Raw genomic sequence first — 27,123 nt, 5'->3', positions numbered from 1 at the left:
TTTGGACACTTAGTACAATATCCACTATAGAGCAAAACTCAACAAATGATCTTTACCGTTACTATAAATGTCATGATGGGCTTCTGATGAGAATGTGAGTCACTAACGGGGTACTTTTTTACCCGAAGTTGTGACTGGGTCTTTGGGTCTCTACTCTCTGTGCTGCGTTGTTTCCCTCGAGTACCCGCTGTGGTCCATGGCTCCGTCACACTGACGGTCCCCAGATGCACACTCCCGCCCTCCGCTCTCTCTGGAGTCCCACTGGGGGGTGTGCACCTGCCTCACACGCACTCACCCCATAGTCTGTTCACCGTCCTCTGCTGTGGTGATCAGTCAGCGGCATCGGGACTCACCCAAACACTCCACGTATGACCTTCACATTGGCCTTCAGCTCTCCTTTGTTTCCCGTATCCGATCAGCTCACGCTTTCTCCCTTAGAAATGTCTTTCTTTCCTCATTTGTCTGTGTCAGGCTGGCGCCATCTCTCCTTTGGACTTTCGTGGCAACTAGTAATATGATTACATTTTATTGAACACAGTATCAGGACTTTATAAGAACTTAAATATTTACATTAATAAGAGCCCAGGAGGTAGATGTTGTAAGTGTTAATGTTGTTATTTTACAGATGAAGAAAACACAGGGTTCAGAGAGGTTAGGCAATTTCTTAAATTCTCACAGCTGCCAGGAATTGGAACCAAGATTAGAATTTAGGTCTAATTCCGGAGCTTCCGCTATCTTAGGTCATCCCGATCACCACAGTATTTCTCTCCTTTAGCCCTGCTTCCGGTCCACACTGCCTTCCCCTTTTTTCTGAATGAGCTCTTAGTTACTCTTCAACAAGTATCTTAAAACCTCATGCCTTGCACTCTTTCCAGAGGCTGCTGGGTAGAGGCCAACACTTCCACTTGGGTTCCACGGCACCCCGTCCGCCGGTCAGCCTCTGCTGTTAGGGTCTTGTCCTCTGCTGACCAGCTCGCACATCCTTGAGAGCAGAGAACTTGACCAGTTAATACCTGCACGTAGAGTGTCTGAACTCAAAAAAGTCTGGGTGGGTTTTTGTCAAAGGGGTGCTTCTATAAACACCGTGTGTGGAGGAATGAGTACTTGCCGTTGTACTTGTATAGGAATGCTATTCATTTTTTCCTCCTAAAATATATAATTAGCAACTTAGAGTGCCTTCTTTTTAAACTAGGCCACTCTTCCCTTTGGTTTTCTATCATTAGTAGAGTGGGGAGATTTTAATAAGAAATGTGTTTGCATTTGTCCCCCAAGTTCCCGCATCCTACCGATATCGGTGACTCCAGTCCCCCAAACCCTTTGTTCTCTCAGCCTGTTTTCCCACAAGCCTGCATTCTTCTTTCCCAAGCCTCGCTTTCCACTCGGCAGCAGGTAAAGGGTCAGCACGGGGGTTTCAGCCCTCACTGAAAACCTGAGTTCAGATGCTTTATCTTCTGTGAGCAGTGATGGGAAATTCAGGCCCGAGAGTTGAGGGGGATATTTTTGGACAGTGGGCTCTTCTGACTTCAGATCACACCCCGTTATGCTTTTGAAGAAAACTTTGTGTGTGTGTTCTCCGTAGCTGTCCTCCAGAATTACTACAGAAAGCCCTTTGCAGCTGACAAAACAATGGTGTGACTGACGGATTATAAATAGGAAAGTGTTCATCTCTGCCAAGATGCTGGAATCCGAATAGTGCACATCTCTGCCACTCTCTCCTGTGGGAGATAAGACTATTTTTATGCAGAGCCAAGGAAGGCTTATCTTGTACATCTCCAGAGTTTGGAAGTGTCTGTCTAAAAAATAGAGGAAAATCATGACTGCATCCAGTTTATGGTATCAGAAATCTAACCATGTTTTTGATGCATTAATCTCAGAAGTACTGAGGATAAAAGAAGTATGTAAAACTTTGTTAATGCAGACATATCCTTGCAGCCATTTGATAAATATTATCAGTGTTTGAATTGTCATAACAAAATATTTATTAATTTAAAAATATCCTAAGGAAGAGAAACAGGATTTGGAGTATTAAGTTAAAATGATGGAAAGCCAGTGTAACTGGCTGCGATGGGAAACACGCCCTTCCCGGCGGCACTCTCGAACAGGTGGTTCTTTGAGTCTCAATTCTCTGTTCCTCAGCGAGGGCATTTCTAGACTCCCTGGGCCAGTGTTCAATGCAAAACTAATAGTTTGTCATCCACTTTGTCACGACGACGTCCATTTTCGGAGGAGTTTCTCTTCAGAAGGAGTCCCACCTTGAGAAGACAATGACTGATAGCACGCACCGGAACACATACTGCATGCGGCTCCCCGATGGACTAGTCCCGCCTCCTTATTCCACAGACGTGGCAACGGAGGGTTCCTGGGGCCAGAGGCACAAGGGCAGCAGGTGAGTGGACAGGCACTGACCTGGTGGCTCTGTCCCCAGCTCCTGGTGTCACGTCACCGTGGGACCCCCTGTTTCCCCAGCAGCAGGTGAAGGTCAAGCCAAGTGGAGGGACTGAATTTGGGAGGGGAAAGCAGCACAACGCTCTGGACAGAGACAAGGGGAGAAGTAAGTAGTAAAGGAAGCTGCTTGTCCTATCGTTTATGGTCAGTTAGTAAGTTCCATTTTAGCTCTGTCAGTGTTGGGCCAGTGTAGTACAATTTGAATAGAAGGGCCCCAGATGTTCATAAAGTGCTTGGACCACGTGCATTACGTCCATGCGCACCCGGCCTTTCCTACTGGCCCATCAGCACACTCATCGGCTGGTGGAGGGAGGCGAGGAGACTCTGTGAAACACAGGGAAGCATTTTTTTTCTGGCTCATTGTGTCTAGGGAACATCATTAAGTTCAAGTATCTGAGACTTCATCCTGTATCTTTACATTGGTATGTTTAAGAGAAAATAAACACAATTCAGCAAGGTAGATAAGTTTGGACTGCTGTGGTAACACCTTCTACGACTAACTAGAGTCCCCATAAATCAACTGCAGGCTTTTTAGAAGCAAACATTCTCTCGCCCAATTAACTTTTATCTCTCAGAAACGAACCCCCAAATATTGATCCAGTGTTACAATAATCCTCTGCTTCATGAGAAGAATTCCTGTGACTATGTCTCTTCATGTGCTACAGCTTTTTTGAGGCATTTTACAGTCGTAATACTATTTCAGTCAAATTTGAGACCTAAGAAGCACTTTTCACAGTAAGACTAAAGATCTTGAACCAAATTTTCCCACAGTTAAATTTTTTTGGAAAAATGACATTAAATATTTTAGGTACTTTATTCCTCGTTAAAAACGTGGGCTCTCTGTCCGTCTGGGTGGCGCTCGCATCCTCTGCTGTGTGAGGGACACACTGAGATGGATGTGAAACCTTTCCCGCGTAGTCTCTGACAAAGTCCGAGGAACTGCTATGACAGGACAGATTGAAAACAGTCTTTTACTGGACAGATAACTTTATTGTGTCTTAAAAAACACGTTTATAAGTTTTTAATTTATATTTGGATGTATTGATTATTAGGACCACGATGAATTCACAGTGTAAGGGAAAAATATCTCAAAGTACAGGGACCAAATTTTCTCCCCTTATACTGATAAAAGTACAGAACTAAATGAAGACATTAGTACATTTTTAATAGCTTAGAAGCATCCGAAATTGTTCACAGGTTGAAGATAAATGCAACATAGAAATTCAGTTATGCACACAAGAGTAGGAACATTTGACAGGCAAAACATTTCTCAAGAACCTATCTTTTGGATATCACTCACAATATGGCACAGTTGATGGCACTGTGGGTTTGTCTGCTCACGAACATTATTGCCAGCACTCTGTAGATCACATGCGTGCCAAGGGCACAACTCGTGCAGCTACCGTGGCTAAAGGACTGACCCGCACACTGTGGCACTGAATTTCGCCTGCAGGAAGCATCCGTTAGTTGCTCACTGCAGGGGCAGGTTGCAGCACTGGGCGCGGGGAGGAAGACCCTCCTCTCCCGTGGGCATCAGCTGAGCGCTGTGTCTGAGCCTCGGGCTATGTTCTTCCTGTGTCCACAGTTCTAGGGTCCGTCCCTTGGGGATTTGTTTCTCTTTGGGAACTCGTACCCAATTTATGGTTTGATTCCTCGTACTTTACTCCTACTCTGTTTTTCATTTTGTGAGTTTCCTGTTTTAAAAATTAAAACAAGAAAGCCAGCACTTTCCGTATACCGTCTTCACTGTGAGCATCTGAGTGGTGGTCAGGAGTTGCTCTTGGGCTGCACAGCCTTCACAAGTTTCTGGTACATCTCTGACTTTAAAAACCTGGGGTACGAGTCTCTCTCCATGTGCATGTACACTATTCTTTGGGCCTCTTCAAAACACGTTTCCGTGGGTTCTTGAATGTTCCTGAAGATGGTTTCTCTTGTCGAACTGTCAATGTTAATCTGAAAAGTAAAATCACATCAGTAGGCAGAATGGAAGACGACAACATAATGGAAAGGTTTAATTTGGCCCCCGCCATCCTTTTCAGTGGAGTGGGATTATTTTGCTTGCAGTTGTATGGGCATCTAAAAAGTCACAGGAGATAAACTCTCTGCTTCTTCAAAAGTAAACATCCACCTCCATATCCCAGATAAAAATAACACGAGGCCCAAGACCCAGCAACCTGCAGAAACCGTTGCTTACTTACAAGGCTGCAAGCGGTTTGCTAATGGAGCCTACAAATAAGGAAGTTTACAGGATGGAGGTCTTATCTAAGAAAAAAGGGAAGTTGGTGCTATTTTAAACTTGATCTTCCTTAACAGTCATCAGTGGTGACTTCACTGAATATGCCCCCAAAATGGGAAGAAGGTGAAGAGACGTGGAGAAACAGAGAAGTGGTCATTTCAGCCAAACAAATATTTTCCAGGCGAGAGCTTTGAGGAACCAATCAATAAGGCGGGGCTCTCTGAGGCGGCAGGAATCTCCTGCACTGCCCTCCACCCTCATCCCCAGGACAGGCATGCTCATTCCTCCTCCTCCTCACACCTGGAGGAGCCCCAGTGTATCTGGTCCACCCACCACCCCGTTTTCTTCAGGCCTTTTTCAGTGGTCGACTGATATGGATGTGAGCGCCGGCCGGCTTGGCTGGTTTTCGACAAAGCCCATTCTCCTTTGTAAATGACTTTCCTGTTTCCCCCTTAAAATCATTCAACAAGGAGAGGCTTTGGAGCTACATGGACCTAACTTTGAACCTCGACTTTCCCACTTAACCACTGCGCCCCACTGGACAAGTTAGCCAATGACATCTCTGGTGTCCAGGGTTCTTGGCTGTGAAATAAGGTGAACAGTATTGGCTTTGTGGAGCTGCAGGAGACACCGGCCGTCAAGTGTCCGGCACCTGTGTGGGCCCGGTGGACGCGGGCGCCCTGGTGTCCATTCGCCACCACCACTGGGCCGTTACCTCTCGAGGGGACTGTGGCTGGATGTAAATCTTGTACAGCTTCTTCGCCTGAGAAATTCTGCTCCATCGCGAGGCAATTTTCTTATAGGTTTCACAGGCCATCCAGAATTTAATATTCTCCTCACTGTGCTCCACTTTTAGGTATGCTGCGTAGAGTACCGGGCCATCTAAAAGTAACGGAGAAGTCAGTTCGTTTTCATGGGTCAAAATCATGAAGAACTCTGAAAAACACATAATGCAGTTTAAAAGTGAAGTATATACATCAGAGCTCCCAAATTATTGAACAAGCGACTGCTACACAATATCACACACACACACACCACATCACAGTCAGCTCTCTCCCCCTGGGTTTCAACGGTGCCAGTCAGTGGCGTGGTCACCCCTCATTCCTTTACTCTGAGTCACTCAGAGAAAAGTGTCCACTAGGGCTTGTGAGTCTGGGATACGAAAGGACCCAAGGACCCAGAGACAGGACTTACTTTCAGATCAGTGGGTAGAGAGGCCTGATCATGAAACCGATGTGAAAAATGGCAGACCTCAAACTAAGGGAGGGTAAGAGCAAGGTCGAAAGGAAAATAGCCTCTCCGTGTAGAAGTGATCAATAGGTCAGCTCGTGCAGCCTGTGGTTATTTCTCAGTGCCCAGGGAGAGCCAGAGAACGTAGACAGAGGAAATATTCAACTTCAGCTTCGTGGCTTATTAGGAAATAGAGGACCGTGGAAAGAATGGAATTGGAAGAGGGTGTTGAAAACCACCTCAGAATCCAGAACAGGCCGGTGGGTGTACGCGACAGAACCATGGCAATGACACTTGATGCCAGAGCTGAGCGCCCTTAGCCCTGGTCTGCAGCAGCCTTCCTGGAGCGGCCAGATGAGGGCGACCGTGTGAGCGAAGCTGTTCCGATGGGGGTGCTATTTCCGTAGGTGCTAGAGACTGCAGAAGAGGGCGGGGCAAGCTCAGACCGATGGGACACGTTAGTAAAGCCTTTGGCAGGACGTAGGATTCCCAGGATTCCAGATGAACGCCCTAAGACGAATAGTCTACTTCCTTTGGTGATGAGGACATCTGGAATCTCTGAGAAACAGAACTGCTAAATGGTGATTCCACGTAACTCTGGTTGATAGCAACAGAAATGTGTGGGTAGGCACATTGGACAGGTGGCTGAGCATAGACTCTGATGAAGAATGTCTTGCTTTAGTATAATTGGCTGGGGGGAGAAATAATGGTAATCAGAGGAATGGCAATGACGAGTAAACTCTTATTATCTTTGCTCTTAACATAAGAGATTAGTTTCCTAGCGCTACACTCCATGGCTTCTGCTGGCTCTGTTAGCAGTGATAGGACAATAAAGATAACAAATAAGGTGTTTTGCGTCCAAGAGAAAAACTCAAATTGAGGCAGATCCCTTCAAAGGAAGCACTAGGGTTGGGGAATGCTGGCTGTTTACAAGAAGCGTTCCATCCTGGAACACCCCGAATTAGAGCAGGACTTGTCATTTTACCTGTGACCCTGGGTGGCAGGTGACTCAAAAGCCACATCACTTGAGAGGACAGACACGGTGGGGTTAGACTGTGGATAAAAATGTAACCTCAAAAATGAAATGGGGTCGATATTTCTACCCAGTGGGGAGGATGCATGTTAACTTGGGTTTCCAGCAAGAAGTAAGTTTTCACACCAAGGTGACTGTGGCCTCTGCCGTGCCCCGGCCCCGGCCGGGAGAGCCAGGGCGGGAGGGTCCAGCAGGAGCAGGTGGTTCCCCAAGTGCAGAGGCAGCTGGATGGGTGGGTAAACCATTTCTGGCTGCACAAGTGAAGCTGGAAGCCGAAGATTTGCCCTGTTTATAGGAAGAAGCAGAGTTCTGTTTAAGAAAATAAAAAGCAATTTGGTATATTTTGTACTCAGAGGAATTTTGACTGAGTGCTTTCTTTCTGGAGAACAGAAAATGAAGACTCTAAAGTAAGGAAAGGAGCTATGAAACAGGGAAAAAATGAGACACTAGATAAAAATTTACAGGCCCTGGAAGGAGATTTAACCGCCAAGCTACTTAGATGGTTTGAGTGGATGAGTGGGTGGGGGTGGGGAGATAATTTGGAAACCAATGACATGGTATTCCGAATTTGTGTTTATGTTTGTGTTTAGCTTGATTGTGTAGGAAAATGTTTAGAGGTTTTCATTCCAGAAGCTGCCTGCGAGTTACTGGGATGCGAGTCTCGCGTCTATTGCATCAATAACCTTGTGAAAGCCGACCTGGACCACCAGGACCTGTCTGGTATTTCAGATATGGTCTGGTGTGTAGGATCAGTGCTCTCGTGATTGGTGTGTCTCACAGAATTCTGTCTTCATTAGACTGATGTTTATATATAAGTCAAGTTAGCAGCCGAAATTGCGTATGGAAGGAAGTGTTCCTGGAATCTGAGTAATAACTGAAATCGGAAGTGAGTGGCTCACTCTAGACCTTTTATCGACTCACACAAATGAATTACAAGGTAGAAAAAGCCTTTTTCAAACCAGGCAGTGGAGCCCATTCTGCCATTTTGAATGGGACCCCTTCCTGAGAGTCATGCCCGGGCATCAGTGGTTCTCCTTGAGCAGCGCGAGCGCGATGCAGTGCTGGCCGTGAGATTGAGAAGACGGAAGGGATGGGTTTGCGTCGGGCACACTGGGTGCCTCTTCTTTGAATATGAGAGCGGTGCCTTGGGGCATCTCTTGCATGTTCCTTTTAAACGAGTCACTGGAATTTATGTTTCCACGACACATGCTGGCATCTTGGTGTCAGAGGAAAGTGTGACATTGCTCTCGGCTGAGTCAGAACAGGGACCACGTATTATTTAGGGTGGCTAGGCAGCCAGTTCACCCTCATCATTCAACCCGAAAGGTGGGCTGTGCCTCAGACTTCCATCAGAAATGCGTCTACACTGATTAAAACCTGTTTTATTTTCCCTTTGTGCCGGTGCGACAATGGATTCTGTAATTCTTCCATCTTCTCTATGAAGGTTTGAAGTGAATCTTCTGTTTTATTGAAATCTGTGCTGTGGCTTCTGTGATATTAATCCTTTCTGGTTTTTCTTCTAACTTCTTTTTTCTCTAGTTCAATGTAGCTTAAAATGCTATGGGTTGTTTTTAAATACAGAAAACTTCTAATAAAGATAGCCATTATTAACAGTATCTAATGTTTAATTTTATTCTATGAATCCTTTGTCCATCTTTAACTGCCTGCTTACTAGTATTAATTTATCTATACAGACACAGATACATAGACAAATCACCTTATTGGCATTATACTGTGAAAGCAATTTTTATCACTCTAGCGTCTTTAATATCATGCCATAGAAAGGAAACACTTTCTCCTTTTCTTTTTAAAGTCCGCTGTAGGGCTGAACTCTCAATTACCGAGCTAACCTACCATTACTGACTGTTCAGATCGTTTCCCCATTTTATGGTACAGATCACTCCACGTTGGACATTTCGATTTATAAATCTTTTCGTCTCTAATTATTGCCTTAGGATGAGTTTAAAGGGGTGGATTGACAATGTCATATTTTTGGAGACTCTCGATACCTACTGCAAAATTGCTTCCAGAATGATCTCATTCGTACTACGGTTTTGAACTGTCTACTCACTCGTCCTTTTCAATCTGTATTTTTAAAATGCTTAAACATTTTTCTTTCTCACTGACCTTTTCTTTCTGAGAATTTGAAATCTTTTGTTCATTTTTCTTTTGCATTGTTAGTGTTTTCTTGGATTTTCATGTATCTTTATATCCACAGGACTCTGTCTGTTAATGTTCATAGCATTATCTTCTGTTCTCTTTTTACATGTTATTTTTGTGTATGATTTAAAGAAATATTTGTAACCTAATCTGGAAAACGCCTCAATTCATCTCTCTTACCCCACTTTTCATCTTTTCTGCACTTTTATTAGACAAAAATCTCTAAAACAAAAATCTGACCAGGACCCTTTATTTATAACCTTTTCTTATCGCCCTGCTGGTGACAGCCAGACCTCTTGGCAGGTGGCTGCAGAGCCCATAGGACACAGAGCTGTCCACTTGGTCCCTTGTCACCCCTGGACACAGTCTTGTTGACGCCTTCCTATCTCTGGCCACGCAGCGAGTTGCCCCCATGCTGCTGGGGCCGGGCTCCTTGCATGTGGCAGGCTCTTCATCCTGATCCAAGACTCAGCGTAGGTTTCTCCATTTCTGGGAGAAGTTCCCTGCATCAGCCGCATTCCTGTCAGTTGACAAAGAAAACCTAGTCCGTACTTACACTGATGATGTCTCCCTGCCTGTCACCGTCTGCCCCATCTGTCGGCTCACACTGTCCCTGTCCCTGCACACCTGGGGGGTCAGGACGCCACGTGCTTCACCCTCGGGTGCCCGGTGCTCGTGCCCTGCCTGGTGGACAGCGGGGACCGAATAAACAAACATCTGCCAGCCCTGGTTCGGGGTCCCTCGTGCCTTTTCACTGTAAGGGGACTCCCTTGGGTTTGGAAAAGTGAACCTGAATTATTCAGCAGGAAGCAGCAACGACCAGAGGCTCATCCTTGGCATGCTGCTCCACTTTGGTTTTTTGAGAACAAGACAGAAAATATCCTAATTGGCCAGGGATGTCTCTTAAAGGCCAGGTTTTGCCATTGCGTTGTTTTGTTCCCTGCAATGTGACAAAGGGCATGAGAAATTAACAGGGACAAAGGTGTCGAGTGGGAAGAGCTGAGGCACGGCTGGAGGGAATGTGAGGGCTGGGGAGGGGACCATGGCAAAGGCAGTGATGAGTGGAGGTCAGGACAGTCACTGATTGGTCGGAAGCTGCCAATCCACTCGAAGCAGCCCAGACCCTCTCCCCGAGGAAGAGAGCTGAGGGGTGGCCCAGCCTCTGTGTCAGGTGCACGGGGGGAGGGGGAGGACCACAGCATCTCCCAGTCCCTTCCAGTGTCCACTCTGTGCCACGAGGAGGAAGATACCGGGCTAGCAGAGGATGTCTCCTTAGCATGGACGGCCTTCAGCAATAGGGCAACCTGACGCTCTTCAACCTGGCGTGTCCAAGGCACTCTACAGGCAACTGTGACGGCTGAGAGAGGGGGGGAAGGACACAGGACATCCAGGGATGATTCCGGCCAAAATGAAAAGATGATGTCAAGTCTGTGTGATTCAGAACACTCGTGTCTGGAATGGCTTGCTACATGCCTGCTGTGCGTCTGCGCTGGAGCACACAGAACAGGCTGGGGAAAACACAGCTCTGCTTTCTCCCTGGACGGCATCCCCTCAGAGTTGGAATGGGCACTCAACATCCCCCCGTCATCCTGCTGTCCTTCCTGATATCATCCAGCTCTCCAAATCTTAGGAACTTTTTGCATCTCCTCCCTCTTTAAAAGGCCAACACATCCTCCACTCGGCTCTCTGCTGATGCCCTAGCCTCAGACTTGGCTCGTTCTCTGAGCCAAGCAGGTGGGGATACCCTGCTTTCCCTCCATCAGAGTAACCAACTTTTGTCCACTGGCACCTGGGGTCTGCCCATCCCAACTTTCTTCCCAAGAAGGAAGGACCCCTGGTCCTCTTTGGGCAGCCAGACTCCCACCTAATTTTTCTTTCTTTCTTGACTCCCACCTAATTTTTCTTCCTCTGGTCCATTGCTCTTAAGATTGTCTCTATTGTTGCCATAGCTGGTAGCTTAGTTGGTTAGGGCCTCATCCTCATACGCCAAGGTTGTGCATTCGATCCCCAGTCAGGGCACGCAAAAGAATCAGCCAATGAATTCATACAGAAGTGGAACAACAAATCAATGTCTCCCCCTCTCTCTAAAATCAATACATAAAAAACATGGAAAAATATTGCCCCCACTCTCTCGATGTCACCAGTTTCTTCCTCTCTGTGATTGCCATCACCTGCCAATATGCAGCCGTATTGCCCAATAAAACCAGTAGCAGCTATGACTCTGTCCTCCCAACACTGACTGCGTATTCCCATCCAGTCCATACTCCTTCCTCTCTGACTGTCACAGCAAAACTCGGGGAAATCACGCCCTAGCCCCCCTGCCTTGCTGCTGCTTCTCGTCCTGTCCACCTCCACCTTGGCCCTGAGACTGCTCCTGTCGAGGCACCGTTGACTTCCATGTGGCCAAATCCGTTGTCACAGCCCTTTCTTCGTCTAACCCAACTTCTTAGCAGCTTTGACACAGCTCACAGCTCCCTTCCCGAAAGGCGCTCTTTACCTTCCATGGTCATCCGCTGTTTGGGTCAGCTGTGACTCGCCGGTGCCTTTTTCTGTCTCCTTTGCTGACTCTCCCTCTTCTGTGAATTTGGAAATATGAGTATGCACCTGTTATGCATCTCTGATCCCCATCTCTGCTCCCCTCCCTCAGAACTCTCCCCCCTAGTGACCTCAGAGGCCCTGGCTATATTAGGGTCCATAGGCTAATCCCTCCTAGCTTTGTCTTCTCCACTGAGTCCAGTCTTGTCGGGTTTATTGTAACGGCTTCTCACTGGTCTCTGCTTTTATTCTTCAGAACTAGAGTGGTCTTGGGAAAGCATGTTGACTCCTGTTATTGAAGTCCACGTTCATTCATGTTACCTAGAAGATCCTAAGCTCCTGGCAGGTTAACTTCTGTTGGCTATTTGAAGACAGTAACCTCACTCCTACGTTAGGGCTTTTTGAACTTGGCTTTCTGCTGCTTGGGCCTCTGTCCCTATGTCCCAGCATGACGGTGTCTCAGCTCAAATTTTGTCCCTTCTGAGCATTCTCTAATCATCCAGTTGGCCTCTTAACACCTGCCTGTCTTTGTCCTGTTGCCTGACTTTCTCCAAAGTACTTGCCACTTTCTGGAATCAATTGATTAGTGAATTTGTTTGCTTAGCTGTCTGTCTCCTCCCTCTAGAGGGAGCACAGGAGCTGAGCACAGTGACCTTGGCCTGGTTTGCCCCAGTGTCCCAGGGCTGGGAGGTCTTCCAGGCAGGCAGGACTGAATGAGTCATCCGCTGGGCGTGAGCTACTAACCTTCTTGTTGTTTACATTAAACATACTTTGCTCAAATATCAGTGCGTAGCTTCTCTTCTCATCTTTTGAAAATTGGCCAATAAATATATGTATGGGCCTTCTGTATTTTTATTCTGACATTATAGATTTGGATTTTGATTAGTGACGGTTGGTCCCCTTTTCAATTCAAATGCATGGCTCTTATTTTTTTCTAGTTCTAATAGGTTTAGCCGTCTTGAACATCCACAGGACTTTCCCCCCCATTTTTCTTCTTGGTGGATGCCTAATACCTGGAGGACGTTTGGGGGCATTCTGCTGTGTTTTGGGTCACCATAATTCCAGGAAAAATTGTTAGGAATTCCCATGTATTTTTATGAAGAGATGACTAACACCCGAGACAACTTTTTTCCTGATTCACTAAAAAAATTTGCTATGACTTTTATGTCCACTTGAAAATAGTTGCATTCTTTCCTGAAAACTGATGTTTGGAAACTTGGAGTACTTCTTATCATTGTAGACTTGAAAACTTTGATGCGTAATTTCTGCCGAATGCATTACAGCAATTTTTTTAATGAGATTGGTTTTTAACACTAAATCCTAAGGAACTGTGCACTCTGTTTCTTCATTGAAAGGGGCACTGGTTTATCTTTGCTGTGCTTACTTCATCTCCAGCAGCTTCCTATCTTTAAAACACTGCTAGAGAGACGTCAGTGTTTTACAGAGTTGTGAATCAGTAGGCCCTAGCTTACAAACGGCCTTTGGTGGGACTCCTCCTCCAAGAAGCCTGCTATCATCTCTCCCCATCTGTCTGCACCCCTTGGCGCACGCGCGTGTGAGATGTACACACACAGACACACACGCGCTCTTTGCTGTGAGCCCTGCTGTTTCCGTCTCCCTTCTGCGTAGTTGTTCTTGAACTGCTCATGGTGCACGTGTATTGGATCTGTCCTTGAATACGGATGCCTTCAGGAGAACCCTTGCACCAACTCTGGGGCCACCCCCTTCCACGCCCCTGTAGGATCAGTTTCCTTGCATCGTGTGCAGTAAGAATTCGGTGAATGCCTCACTGTTCCGAGAGGACACTTCACAAAGCATCGGCTAACACTCAAGGCACGTTTTGTTCTTTGGACAAGCTGTACAGCTCTCTGATTCTCGGCCTTTTACACCTGGCACTTCCTAAGCACGTGTTTACTGTGGTTACAAGCCACACTCAGGGTATACTTTAAATCCTCATTTTGTCTGAGCTGTCCTAACAGGATCTTACAGTAATTTTATGTCAAAAAAAGGTGTGTATATGTTTTTCTTTCTACGTGTAGAGCTTTCTTCTGCTTGTCCAATGTAATGATAGACTCTTCCAGGGAAAGGTATCTCTTTATAAAACCACCTTTATTCTGGAAGCCAAAAATGTATGTATTAAAAAAATAAGAACAAAAAATACTGCCTGTGAGTCAGTTACACAGACTTTGGTGAAATTTTTCGTCCAAGGCTCTGATTTTTAAAGAGTATATCTTTGTCTTGTTTTGGTGTTACTAGAAGTTGCTTCAATCACCATTTCTTCTTTGCCCAAATGTACCAAATCTCTCCTAGATTTTTAGTTTGGAAGATTCATTTTTTTTCTGTTATTTTCTGTGCCACACGAGCACATGGGATTTCTTTCTTTCTTTCTTTTTTTTAGCTGCATTGCCTGGCACCTAAGACTTGCTTAATAATTGTTGAATAAATAACATCTAGAATGCATCTAGGTTGCTGGCAGAGTTAATCTCTAACTGATGTACGTCTTAATTTTGCTGTGGTTCTGTCCTTGAACTCATGGTTTTCTTGGACCCCTTTTTCCAGGAGGAAGTCGAGGCGAACCGGGCTGGGATGGTTGCTCCTTAATGGTTTTCAAACCAGTTCCTGTTTGTTGGTGGGGACCAAGTCTAACAGGTTTCATTCCCATGTGGGTTTCCAAACCACATGTTTTTAGAAACAATCTTTTAGTCTGTGTAGAAACAGACATCTACATAGCCTACTTAGAGGATGCGTTATGCTGGTGTGTTTGGTTAACGCAAACACATTTTATTCTCTGGCACTTTAATGTTTGTATTCTTAGTTTTCTCTTTCTGATTGGATGGTCCACAGAATAAATGGTTATCATCACCTTTTTATTTTGCAATTATTGAATTTTTACATCGATGTCACTGTAACTGAGTTTCTGGTAAGGGGCTTACCCTGTTTTTGCTGGATTTTATAAAGAGCAGTATGCCTTCCTGCTCTCATCTTTTTTGTGGACTTTGCTTATTCATATGAGACAAGGTCTCTAAGTTGCAAATTCTAGTTAGGCTCCCCCTTTGAGATCATTACAGAGTAATTAACTTTGTTCATGTTGTTTATGAGACCTCCAAGACTGGCACAGAAACTCTTACATAATCTGACTCGATGTTTTGATCTTTTCCTACTAATTTTTGCCTTGCAGTTATTCATTGGACATTTATGGAGTGCCATTATGGACAAAGCACATTGTTAGTCCTGAGAGGGAAGGATGATAGGGGAATGAGAGACAATTGTGCTCTTTTGAAATGCACAACAGAGTGAGAAAGCAGCTGTGGAAAAAACCCAATATGCAAAAGAGCTGTAGTTAGAAGCAGAATAAATAAGGACGCCAACAAAGGAGAAGAGGGAGAAAAAATGTTTCCAAGAGGTTTCGTGGAAAAGGTGGACGCTGAATTTTACCTTCCAGGATGGGCAGAGTGGACAGAGGAGACACAGAGAGGACTTCACACAAAACCTGGAGTGGGAGAGTTGTGGATGCGGAGCATGGAGCCATGGTCACCTGGGCCACAGGGCAAGCTCCACACAGAAGAGCTGAGCTGGAGCTGAACTTGAGAAAGTGCACTGATTTAAGGGAGTCTCGGCTCTCATGGTGGAGAAAACCTGACAGATGGTGACAGCTGGTTATTGCAATGCAGTATATAAAACAGCCTGTGACCTCAAGGCCATGCAGGGAGATATGGGGGGGGGGGCAATGTCGGCCTCACCCCAAAGCTCGTGGATATTCAAAGTCCTGAATGTCAGGTCGGAGAGCTTGGACTTTTTGGTGGGCAGCAGAGAAAAAGAAGCGCTAGAGATAGGGACTTTATTACTAGTAAAAATAATGAATCATTATTTGTGTGCATAGTATGTGTCAGGCTTAGGGCGAGGGGTTTGAAGTCTAACCTGCACAATAACGCTGACAAGGGAGGTAACGTTATTCCCGTTCTGCAGATGGGAATATGGGAATATGGGAATATGAAACTCCAGGAGGGAGACGAATGTGGCAGCATTCCAAGACGAGGATTACAGGGGGTTGAGACTGGAATCCAAATTACTAGCAGAGGACCCATCAATATAGCTGTCTAAGCATATGCTTTTATCTCTTCCTCTCATTCCAATGTCCTAACATTGGCCTCAAGATACATTTTAAAAATTTACAGTTGTGTGGGCAAGCTGGATCACAAACTGGAAGGAGGTCAGGGCCGAGGGTGGCAAAGAAAGAAGCCACGGTCTCGAATGCTATCAGAAAGGTGTGCCACAGAAGGCGGGCACGCGGGTAGTGAGCCAAGCTTGGAGGCCTGCGTGCCAGCACCGGGAGGGGCGGTGCAGTGACTGCCAGCGCAGGTGGGTGACTGAGGTGTTTTGGGAGTAGAGGCCTCACTGTTACCACTGTCCTCGTGGCCAGGCAGTGAGAGCAGCCCCCAGACCAGGGTGGGCCACGGAGAGCAGGTAATGTCCCAGGAACACGGCAGCCCCCGGGGGAATAGGAAGACCCTTGTCCTGAATCCCCACCCAGACATCCCAGGAGTGAAACTGCCAAGCAGCACAGCTCACCCCTCCCGCACTCCATGGAGGCCAACAGAAAAATCACGCACAGCGGGACACCAGCGGGACTCTCAGATCAAAGTGGCCTGTAGGCAGAAACTAGCAAACACTGGAGGGGAACAAACCCGTTGGGAAAAAAAGTGCCACATCCAGCAAATGGGAATTTTCTTTGAGTACCCACTGCAGGTTTTTTTCTGTACCTGTCTATGGGTATGGCTCCCTTTATACAAGCTCCCATTGCCCCTACCCCCAAACACGACTGCCCGCCCCCACGGAGGCGCACACCCCGTCGTACTTCTTGCATCGAGCCCATGACTTCATTGCCCTCATGGCCACTGCTGTCATCCTGCATTTGGACCACCTCAGTGCTGAGGCTTGTGTACAGCTAAGGCTCACTGGAAGGAGACACTGATCAAGTCAGAAATAAACTTTGAGGAATTTTAGAACGTCAAGACTCCAGTTTATTCTTACTTTTGAAGGCACTAAGAAAAGAAAGTTGTTGCCCTGGCTGGTATAGGTCAGTGGATTGAGTGCCGGCCTGTGAACCAGAGGGTTACCTGTTCGATTCCCAGTCAGGGCAGATTCCTGGGTTGCAGGCCAGGTCCCCACTATGGGGGTGTGTGGGAGGCAACCACACACTAATGTTTCTCTCCCTCTCTTTCTCCCTCCCTTTCCCTCTGTCTAAAAATAAATAAATATTTTTAAAGAAAATCAAATTATTAATTTAAAAAGTAATCTAACTTTAGCTGGTTATGGTAAGGCAGTGTATTTCATTACTATTTAAGCATATTTTCCAAGGGCTTTTACACGTAGACTTGTGAAGAATAAATAGTCATAGTGACTCATCTTGTTTCAAGTAACACCAAAGACAGTCATGGCGGCTGGCACGACAAATTATTTTCAGGTTTTCTTTTTTTGACCGTGGCAGTTGCCAGTTCGGCGGCAGTGACAAGAGGGCCCACTGTCACCATCCAGGGCCCCCTCCCCCGAAGCATGAGAGCGAGGGTGAGTCACAGATGACACACACGGCGTACTCACGTTTTGTGGCCATCAGCTTTTCAAAGGACTGGGCCCACTCGAGCACTTCCTCCAGAGTAAGGCTTTGAAGAGAAACGAGAGGGCTCGTTGCACTGAAAGAGCCTTGAGCTTTCTCTGAACTGAGTGCAAACACACTGTCTTGACAATAACCCCGAAATACAGTCACGCCGCCTTTGTGGTTTTGGTTGGATGTTTACCTCCTTGATCTTTTACGTTTTATTTTTACTTCCTAAATACTGAAAATTATGAAAGTATTATAAACTTGGGAATATTATCAAATACATTTTAAAACAATAGTTATAGTCCTGTAATCTCCCTGTTCTCCAACTACCACTATCAATATTTTGATTTATATCTTTTTAGTATTTGTGTTGTGCATGTGTTTCTGTGTTTTTATCCAAGAAGTAATCGTACTCTGCTTGTGTGTATACTTTATGTGTATATTCGCGTACACACATATACGTATATATATTCTTATGATGAACTTTTATATCTTCACACTTGTCTTAAAAACCATTTGCGGTGCTGTAGTTTAGAGTTATAATTTATAATCATTGATATTCCCTGACTATTGAGTATTCTACAAGAAGGCGTTTCATAGTTTACATAATTATTCTCAACGAGCATTTTGATTGTTTCTCATTTTTCACCGTTAAAACCTGACATAGTCCATTGTTAGAGTCATTCCTCAGGAGATGAGCGGAAGGAGGATTAAAGTGGGTCAAAAGATGCACGTGTGTAAGGGTTTCAGCACAAATTGCCAGGCTGCTTTTATAGCGTTAAGCATTGCATGCAGCAACACCTTTGCCCACTTATCGGGTAGCATCTTAGAGTTTGTCCACAAACCCTATTTGCATGCATTTATATAGTAAAGTTCTCTCTTATGTATGAGTATTTTCTGTCTATTATTTGCTATATTTTTTACACATTGAGGGGTTTAATTTTATTACTGTGAATAAAGTGTCACATTCCATTCGACAGAAACAGCCTTTTTTAAAAAGCATTTATCATTTAGAAAACGTCTGTGGAGAATCCCGACTCTGAGGCTTTTATTTCTGTTCCTTTGGGTGGGCTTCAGAGGCAAAGTGGCAATGCTTACACAGAAGTCATCTTACTTTCCCTTTTTGGAAACACTCAGTGTGTTCATTGCCACTCAGTTTATGATACATTTAGCCCACTCACCGGTGTTGAATAGACAGCCGGTGGCATTAGTAGGTACCTGGCGTAATGGAAGGAGATTTTCAAGAGGTTGAAGTGTAACCTAGAACACACACACACAAAATAGCTAGAGTCCTAAAAAGGTCAAATATGTTTTGTTTTCTGAAAATCCAGACGGCCCCTGTGAGTTTTAGATGGACTGTTTGCATCAGCGCTGAGGCTTAACAGTGTACTGCTGAGGATGGCTTTCCAAAAACATACCCGCAAAACGGGGTCTGACTCGCTGTTCTCTTCTCTTACTAGAACTGGGGAGAGTGCAGCCTAAAGCAGTCTTTCCAGTCTGGTGCCCGGGGTGGGGCTGGGGGGCAGTGCTCGCTGCTCGTCTCTCCCTACTGCCCTTTCCAGCATCCAGGGAAGAATACAGGCTTCAGCCCCAGCCCAGGTGCCCTTGCTCTCCTGGGTTAGCTTATAGTCTGGTGTCACTTAACAGCTGGAGAGAGAATGTGTGTGCCTCTAAGATTCATGGCATTTGTGGAGAGAGAGAGTGCAGTGATTATGGTTGTGGGTAAAGTTGTGATGTTGACACTATTTTTTGGTTTAACCCCATTTTTGCTTGTAATTATTTCTTAGTATTTCACAAGTTTTACATTTTCCCGTGGCTGTCCAGGTGCCCTAGTTGGAATTGTCCTAAACACCTTTGCTCCTTCGCCCACCCCAACTTTTAAAGAGGAGTTCTTCGCATTTGTAGGCAGCAGGAACCAAACGGATTGGGGGAACGTCCTCAGATGTGATGGGGAGAGGAATAAAGTGTTTGGAATTTGACAGTCCTGGCCGTGCTTGATTGTTTAGGTCCTGCTGAGTATCTCCAAGCCTCAGTTTTGTTGTCTGTACAATGGGGATAGCAATATCTACATCAGAAAGACATCATGGAAATGAAACTAGGACCTGAATGTAAAACATCGGTCAAATGACTGTTACCCAGCTGTGCCATGAGTGTGAATCCTTGCTCCTCCGCCTTCCCTTCCCCTGGTGCCCCGAGTGGCTGGCTGCAGGAGGAGGGGGGAGCCCTGCCAGGGATGCTCGGCAGAAGGGGAGGAGGCTGCCCCCCAGCCAGCTGTCCCCTTTCCTCTCTGACTGCGCCTGTTGGTGCGGCAGCCACACCTGGTCGTTGAACGTGCCAAGCTTCCGGGCTCACTGCTGCTATGCCCACAGGCAGCAGCTTGTGAGCGCTCTGGGGCATTCGGCTACTTCAGGGCACGTTCTGACATGGGCAGGTAGGAAGTGAGGTCTGCACCCGGGCTGGGGTAGACACTCATAGTCACCCCAGCAGGGACCCTCGACCCAGGACTTTTCTGAGCTGAGCAGACCCGACCCAGTGACTTGTTACCTTTCTCAGGCATCATGCTTGCCATTTTGACTCAGTCACTGTCCCCCCGAAGTGGCCCCAGTGTCAAACAAACTTGAGAGCTTGGTAAGCACTGGGTTTCACCCCTTCTCCACCCCATGTCACCTCTTCCAACTCCCGGTGAAGATTTCTGCCACTTTGCAGTTTGGGCCAAAGAATCTCATTTTAAGATAGACAATGTAAAACTTTTAAAATATAAACCTAAGGATGTTTATTTATCCTAGACTCTCTGAAAACATTGAACTTGCTGAATTCTCAAGTGGAAACCATGAATAATGAAAATGAAACCTCAGTGTAATAAAGGGTTGCTTTGGGGGGTGGGGAGCCCTCGTGTGTGAAGGCACACTTTACTCTCTGAACAACGTGTAGGCAGATTCTGTGGAATACGCAGACTCCCGTTTGCCCTGCGGTGAGATGCTCTGTGGTGGTGCTGGCATCGCAGTGCTACTTACTGTGCAGGGCGCCTCTCAGATGCCTCTCTGCACGCCTTGCAAATCCAGCAAGTCCGCCCGCTCATTTTTCTAAAGAAACACAGCAGGCACTTAGTACAATTTAGTGATTTAAAATAATGACAGGCTAGAGTCAATTTCTAAAGAGCACACAGGGTTCTAAAACTTGAAGGTGATGAACTACAATCAGCAGTGTGGGGGTGGAGACCTCATCTCATAAATATTTATGGGGATGTAGTAGGTGCTTAGAGTTGTGACTTTAGAACCCATCTGGACGACCTGTTCATCAGGTTGGTGACATTTAAAAAATACAGCTCTCTGCAAAAGGTCTTTCCATGTAGGGCCATGACAATGAATTTGTCAACTCCCAAGATTTCTCTTTTTGAATAATTCTTGTTTTTATTATTTATTTATTTATTTTTAAATTTTTATTTATTTATCTTTAGAGGAGAAGGGAAGGAGATAGGGGGAGAAATATCAGTGTATGGTTGTCTATGGTGCGTCCCCTGCTGGGAACTGACCTGCAACCCAGGTATATGCCCCGACTGGGACTTGAACTGCAATCCTCTGGTTTGCAGGCCCGTGCTCAATCCACTGAGCTACATCAGCCAGGGCTTAATTCTTGTTTTTCGAAAGGAGCATTTGCCTCTTTGTGATGAGCCAAATACAACAGTACAAAGCCAAAAGAAAAATAAACCTCTTAGCCATGAATTCTCAGAGGGCGTTACCTGCCTTTCCCCCCACATTGTGGGCTGTGTGACTCTGCCTTTAACATTCAGGTAGAGTTACTCAGTGCAGGCTTGATGTAGCAATGAGGCTCGTTTTTAACTCAGAAAGAATGACTTACACATTTGTTAAGAATAATTAAATCCACACTCAAGGATGAGAGCTGGAAACATTTTGCTAAACTTATATTCACACTTATATACAATGAATTATTGAGGACACGCTGAGTTTTTACTATCAGTCTCTACTGATTTATTGAGACATCTGTTGAACACTTGTTAGATGGCAAGTCCTGGCTGCCAGTTCTTCCCGTTTTCAGTAAGAAGCAGGTGTAATTCATGCGAGGGTGACTGTGACACAGGAAGTCGAGGGGCCCGTGAGCACACACAGGAAGAGAACCGAACCGGACTTGGGGTAATTAGAGAAGGCACCCCAGTAAAGTAACCGCTGAGTAGAGGGGAGCGGGTGGTTCGGACAAAGCTCGGGAGGCAATGAGTCATGTCCTATTGAGGCAATGACAAAAATGAAGTCACCATGTGAGTCCAGAGCACAGCAGGGAGAGAGCTCAGGGAAAAGGCCGGCGCTGGCACCGGCCCCGTAGCCGCGCTCTGCGTGTTTGCTGCAGCGAGGAAGTGGAGCGAGAGAGAGTCGTGAGGAGGGGCCGAAGTGGGCACGTCAGGGTGCACACACCATGTGTCTCGTGGTGAGGATCTGGGAAGGCGTCCAAGGTTTTAAAACATGGACGAGACGTGGTAATGTCTGAAATGGTGCGGTGAGGAGAGTGGATTGGTGTGTGGAACTGGGGGGACCCATTAGGAGGGGACCACAGAAGTCCAGGAGTTCCTGTTCCTGCAGTCTGCAGTGTAGGGGACACTCCCGAGCTTGGCAGGTGGTGGCCATGGACAGAGATTGAGCACATCAAAGAGAGTGAAAATCGTAGAATTTCAATTCTAAGGCCCCTGAGAAATAAGGCAGACCTGGAGTCCAAAATGTGGGCTAGGACACTGGACAGGTGGAAGCACAGGACGAGTCCCTGTTTCCTTGTAACTGGAAGGGTGGGGGCGTCATGGGTGCAGCTCTAAGCATCTCTGCAGGTTTGGGGATAAGCGCTTATGGACATTGTGGATGCATGGACTTCATTTTCTGTGTGGGCCTCTGTGGTACAGGGGGCCAAGGGCCGCAGTAGTTAAGTATACCTGCAGGAAGGCGTAAAGTTAGGATTCTTGTGATTGCAAATATAGGTTTTAAACCAGCTTAAGCAGAAGGGAGAGTTTATTTTAAGGGCGTGTTTGTGTGCGTGGTGAGGTTCTGGATGGCCTTCAACGCTGGGCTCTGTCCTGTTGGGGGTAATAATTCATCGAGGTCTTTAAACAACAGTGTTATGAAAAGAGGGGTCCTTGGCTAGCAGTACACAGATGATGGAGACAATCGACAGTGAAGCAGCTGGGACTAAGAAGACCGTGCTGTCGATTGGCTGTACGCCGCTGATCCTGATCTTGGGTGTAACTGGGCCCCAAGCTACAGGACTGAAATTCACCCTTTAAGATTCCTCATCTCTGTGATCGCCTGCAAGTTGCATGTCACCCAACGGCTCTCTGCTTATCTTCTAAGTCAGGGGATGGTTAAGGACTTCCTTTTCTCATGTCTTTTCTGTCACTGCAACTAGTCATCCCCCTCTTCTCCTGGCCTTGACTTCTCCCCTGCCTACTTCCACCCGTAATGATGATTTTTGTGTCTCATTGTCTCCTCACTGATCTACTAGAGCCACGTGTGCACATTGGTGGTTTCTGTAACTAAAACTGAGGTCTGTTTGCCAAGTTACCATATTTTCTTGTATAACTTTAAAGCAATTGTTTAGCGAAGGCAGCACAGGCCTCATGCGCAACACCCACTGGGGTCAGAAGCACAGCAAAGGCAATTTCCAGGTGGACCAGGGTTGAGGGGCTCCCTGCAGCTCCTGAGAGGTGATGGAGTGTATCAAAATACCTCTGGGCTTTGCAGCCAAGCAGACCTGTGCCTGAGTTCAGGCTCTTAGTTTTGTGATCTCGGGCATAGTAATTAAAACTTGCTCATTCTCAATTTCCTTTTCTCCAAAGTGGAACAGTAAAAGTTAGAAAAGTACATGCAAAACTTTCCGGTGCAGTTACTTTGTTGTTCATTCATCTTCGTGCACTCTGTCACCCAGGAAACATTTCCTAAGCTTTTTTGTGTGTACAGGAACCACACTTTACAAGACCACATTTCTTCCTCTTTCTAAATCTCAGCTCCGCCCTGGTCCCCTTTCCCCATTAAGCTTATTCATTCTTCCATGTGTTGGCCTCCTCCCAGCCATCCTTATTTTCATTTTTGTCACTGTGTTTCAGTATTTCTGTCATTCATGTATTCTGTTAGTGACTGAAGTTTGAGCTTTAGAATTAGCTGAGTTGGCTACAGGGGTTCAGACACTTTGGGGTGCATGTATTGTACTGAGGGGATGGAGCCCCCAAGAAGGGCTTGTTTGCCCAGATGAGCTCAGGCATATTTGAGGACTAGAGGGCAGAGACATGAGCGGACAGCCCAGCCAGCCCCACCCTCTTATGTACGATTATACAGGGTGTCCCCTCCACAGAGATGCCTGGTCTTCCGGAGAGAAGCTGCTTGGATTCACCCACACTCCTCTTGCCAAGCGGTGGGCCCCTGGGTGGGGCTTCACTCAGGGAAAGGCCATCTTCCTGAGGTCCAGCAAAGCTCGGTGTAGACCACCAGGAGCCCTGTGCTTGGCTGTGTGACCCACTCAGAAGGCCGTTGTCTGGCCCAAGCAGCTCATTGGCAGAGTGACATTGGAAAAGAGGTGTAATATAAATATATGTAATATACAAAATGCATATTATTTATATTTCTGACTTACCTACTCTTACTAGACTATAAATTCCCTAAGTGTTGTATTCAAATGCTATTTGACAGCCATATATATATGTTTGTCAAGGAAAATATGTAGTTTATATGTTGTCTAGTATTCTAGGTCAAATGTTCACAGATTTGTTAAATTAGGCAATACCAATAGAATATAGTGTCAGTGATTAAATTTAAATAAATTAGTGGCAGAACTATGTGCAAGACGTATTAGGCTTGGAATAAAGAGACTACAAAGCAGTCTGATTTTACGAAGCTCTCTGGTTTTTTAGTCCATTAAGAAATGGGCCTGTTGGACGTTCTCTTAGAGACCTGGGGCCCTGCTGGCCATCTGCTAAGCTTCTGGGACTAAGTGTCCAGGTGCCTGCTGGCACTCCCCTCTCTGATTACTCCTGCACTCACTCTCCTACCCATACCCCCTTTGCTCGGGTATCACAAAGAATGACACATGGTCTCCTAATGATGCCTTTTATGTGAAACAAGGTCAGTTCACAAATACTAACCCAGCTGCTGGTAATCAAACATACTGCCCCCCCCCCCGCATTTATTACCTCTTCCAAACAAAGCACAGCTGAAGTATGGTCAAAGACTATACCAGGATTAAACATGAAGGAAAAAAAGATTCAATAGGGATAGAGAAAACAATGAACTAGTCCAAACTGATTGGAAAGCAAATGAAGAAATACAAATTAAAATCACATACCTCTAATTTGAGAAGAGAAGAGGTAGGCTTTGGAATGTCATCTGAAAAAAAATAAAGAAAATGTAATTTGTAGTCTGAGGGTAGAGAATTTTAAAAATAACTAGTGGTTGAAAAAGAAAGGTATGCAATCCTACATTCAACAATATTGATCATGAAGTAGTACATCTGTGTAATAGCACCAAAATGCAGAGGGCAGAGTGAAATACTGCCCTACTTACCACCGAGAACTTTTAAGAACTTTTGGTAATTCCAAAGAGAGTAAATTCTAAATTCTTTTCACAGTATAGTTCTTCTGCATTAGAATTTGATTAAAATATTCCATTGATAAATTCAAATTTATTTGGTCTATAGTTAACTGAAATTAAGATAATCTTTAGTGAAATTATAGTCTTGGCATTAGAGCACATGTGGTCATTTACTAGGAAAAATACAAATTATGCTAAAATATTCCATAGAACTTCAATTCTATTTTGGCAAAAGGGAGTTCCCTGTCAAAGGGCGACCTGAACTAATATGATACAGACTTTATGTGAATTGGAGAAACTTACCAAGCTTCAATCATTAATAATCATTTTTTCTCATGTTTGTGGTCTGAGATGTGGAAAAATTCCATTGACCTAAAAATAAAGTAATAAAAAAAACCCCAAAATTTTATTGTGTGCTTCCTGGAGAATGAGTATTTGTCAGAGATTTCTATAAATACCCTGCCTTACATTTTAAGTAAATAGTTTATTCCCTTTGTAAGGATTAGATTATGGTTTGCCTACTTTTGATTTGTTAATGTCTTGTCTAGAATTAATATTAATTTTATGGATTGATGTTATAAAATTTTATACTTTTAATTTGTATTTCATCACTTATTTAAATATATTATTTATTTAATGTTAATGCTATGCATTAATTCTCCTATCACTTTTATTTTTCAACATTATCTTTGTAAAACTAGTGTGCACTTTTATAACTTGAATGTATTTATAACCAGTTTAGGTCTCCATAATGATTTATTTCTCAGTGTTTTCTCCTGATTATTTTAAAGGAAGCATGCATTTTATCTATAGAATCTAATTCTTAAGAGTGGTTATAAATGCATTAGTGATGGATTGAGCTGAATATGTATCATGCCAGAAAATAAATTCAAATTTCCTCTAGCATTTAAATGAAAACTTTTTCAAAGCAATATGAAAAGATAAATGAATTTTCTTAAATTGAGCCTTTTCACATATTTAAAATTTTTATTGTCCTAGTAGACAACTGACTAATCCTTTCTGTTTAACATATAGTATCTGTATTTAAGTGTGTTTCTTTATGTTGTGATGTAGCATGTCACACAAAATGCAGGAAAACCTGGAACAATTTACATTTTTGTACAGTTTCATTTGCCACAGCACAAAAAACTCTTGCCTTTCAAAAAGCAAGTGAGCTGCATGTAGCTGTGCCTAGGCATGACATTAAGGAATGCAGAAATCCTGTAAAGTCAAGATTAACCACGCTTCATGTAAACCTTACAACCTGAGGTCAGTACAATTAATCGAATAATGGAACTAAATATTTGGTAAATGCTTGGTTTTTGAAACCATCAGGTCTCACTTCATATCTTTATCTGAACACACACACACACACACACACACACACACAAACTGTAGAAGGAGAGACCGCACATTCTCCACTCTAAAACTGTGCTCCATTTACAGCTCCACTTATGTGTGTGTGTGCCTGTAGGTTTGTTTTCTCTTTTTTTCTTTCCTTTCCTTTTTTTCTTTTTCAGCTATAAGAAAACTCAGCCTGACCAACATCTGGGTTTTCTGGTTTATTTTTCTTAGGAGAAACCTGCTCACATTTCTAGCGGCCCTGCTGTTGGAGTAAAATTCCATTAGTTGTTTACACCAAGCGAATATCAATATCATTGTACTCATCAACTAGGTCAGAGAATCTCATACTTACAAACATGTCATGGAGAGCAGTCCACCATGCTGAATTTTATTTCCTCTTTGTAGGATCCTTTTGCAGTCAGGTTCAGAAATTTCATGAGGCACCCAGCATTTTGTTTTTCCTGGCATGAAAGAACTTAGCTGCCTCCGTGATGACCTTTGAGGGCACTCTGGTTTCTGAATGAATGTCCTGTTTTTATGCCTGTATCTATGCAAAGAGAGGTTTTGTTGAATATGGAAAGTAGTGCTGGGGACTCCATGCACTGCTGATAAAGAGTTTATCTGACAGCATCAGCCCATCTGAGGTGTCCTGTGATCAGAAGCAGTAGCTCCGTGAAATCTCCGATGCAATAGTCAAAGTTTTTCCCCCACAATAACTGATTTTTCTAGTTTTAGAAAATGTTTAAAGTAAAATCTCTCTTTTAAAACAGGCAGAGGACTGAATACTGTAAGTAGGCTCACTGCAAACTCTTGCTACGGAGTTATTGAGAACTGTTCGAATCAGTCTGTCAATTTACTAAGATGAGTGAGGACCAGTAACAGCTGACAGATCCAAAGAGGTCTCTTTCCTAGTTGCTGTCACTGGTCCTCAGGGGGCCGTTTTTTGAACCCCCCACTGCTCTCC

The 27,123-nt window shown here is 44.9% G+C and overlaps 1 protein-coding gene across 1 annotated transcript; it reads right to left on the bottom strand.

Annotated features, from left to right (window-relative positions):
- Nucleotides 1-3,451: 3,451 nt before the first annotated feature.
- On the bottom strand, nucleotides 3,452-26,784 carry RGS13 (regulator of G protein signaling 13). Its single transcript, XM_037069499.1, has 7 exons — nucleotides 26,512-26,784; nucleotides 25,119-25,187; nucleotides 24,571-24,611; nucleotides 20,253-20,321; nucleotides 17,238-17,299; nucleotides 5,397-5,563; nucleotides 3,452-4,398 (listed from the first exon to the last, which is right to left on the bottom strand). The coding sequence occupies exons 4-7, from the start codon at nucleotides 20,315-20,317 to the stop codon at nucleotides 4,213-4,215; spliced, it is 480 nt and encodes a 159-aa protein (XP_036925394.1). The 5' UTR covers nucleotides 20,318-20,321; nucleotides 24,571-24,611; nucleotides 25,119-25,187; nucleotides 26,512-26,784; the 3' UTR covers nucleotides 3,452-4,212.
- Between the last annotated feature and the right edge of the window lie 339 nt (nucleotides 26,785-27,123).

This window comes from Sturnira hondurensis, unplaced genomic scaffold (genome assembly GCF_014824575.4).
Source record: "Sturnira hondurensis isolate 20B ecotype Veracruz unplaced genomic scaffold, ASM1482457v3 Scaffold0018525, whole genome shotgun sequence".
Lineage (NCBI taxonomy): Eukaryota > Metazoa > Chordata > Mammalia > Chiroptera > Phyllostomidae > Sturnira > Sturnira hondurensis.
The sequence above is the reverse complement of the archived record's forward strand: the minus strand, read 5'-3'. Positions and strand labels throughout refer to the sequence as shown.

Coding starts and splice junctions, on each gene's coding strand:
- RGS13 (XM_037069499.1), bottom strand. CDS start 20,317: ATGAGCGGGCGGACTTGCTGGATTTGCAAGGCGTGCAGAGAGGCATCT. Junction 5,564..17,237: donor AAAGCTGATGGCCACAAAAC/GTGAGTACGCCG, acceptor CGTTACTTTTAG/ATGGCCCGGTACTCTACGCA. Junction 4,399..5,396: donor AGCCACAGTCCCCTCGAGAG/GTAACGGCCCAG, acceptor TTTACTTTTCAG/ATTAACATTGACAGTTCGAC.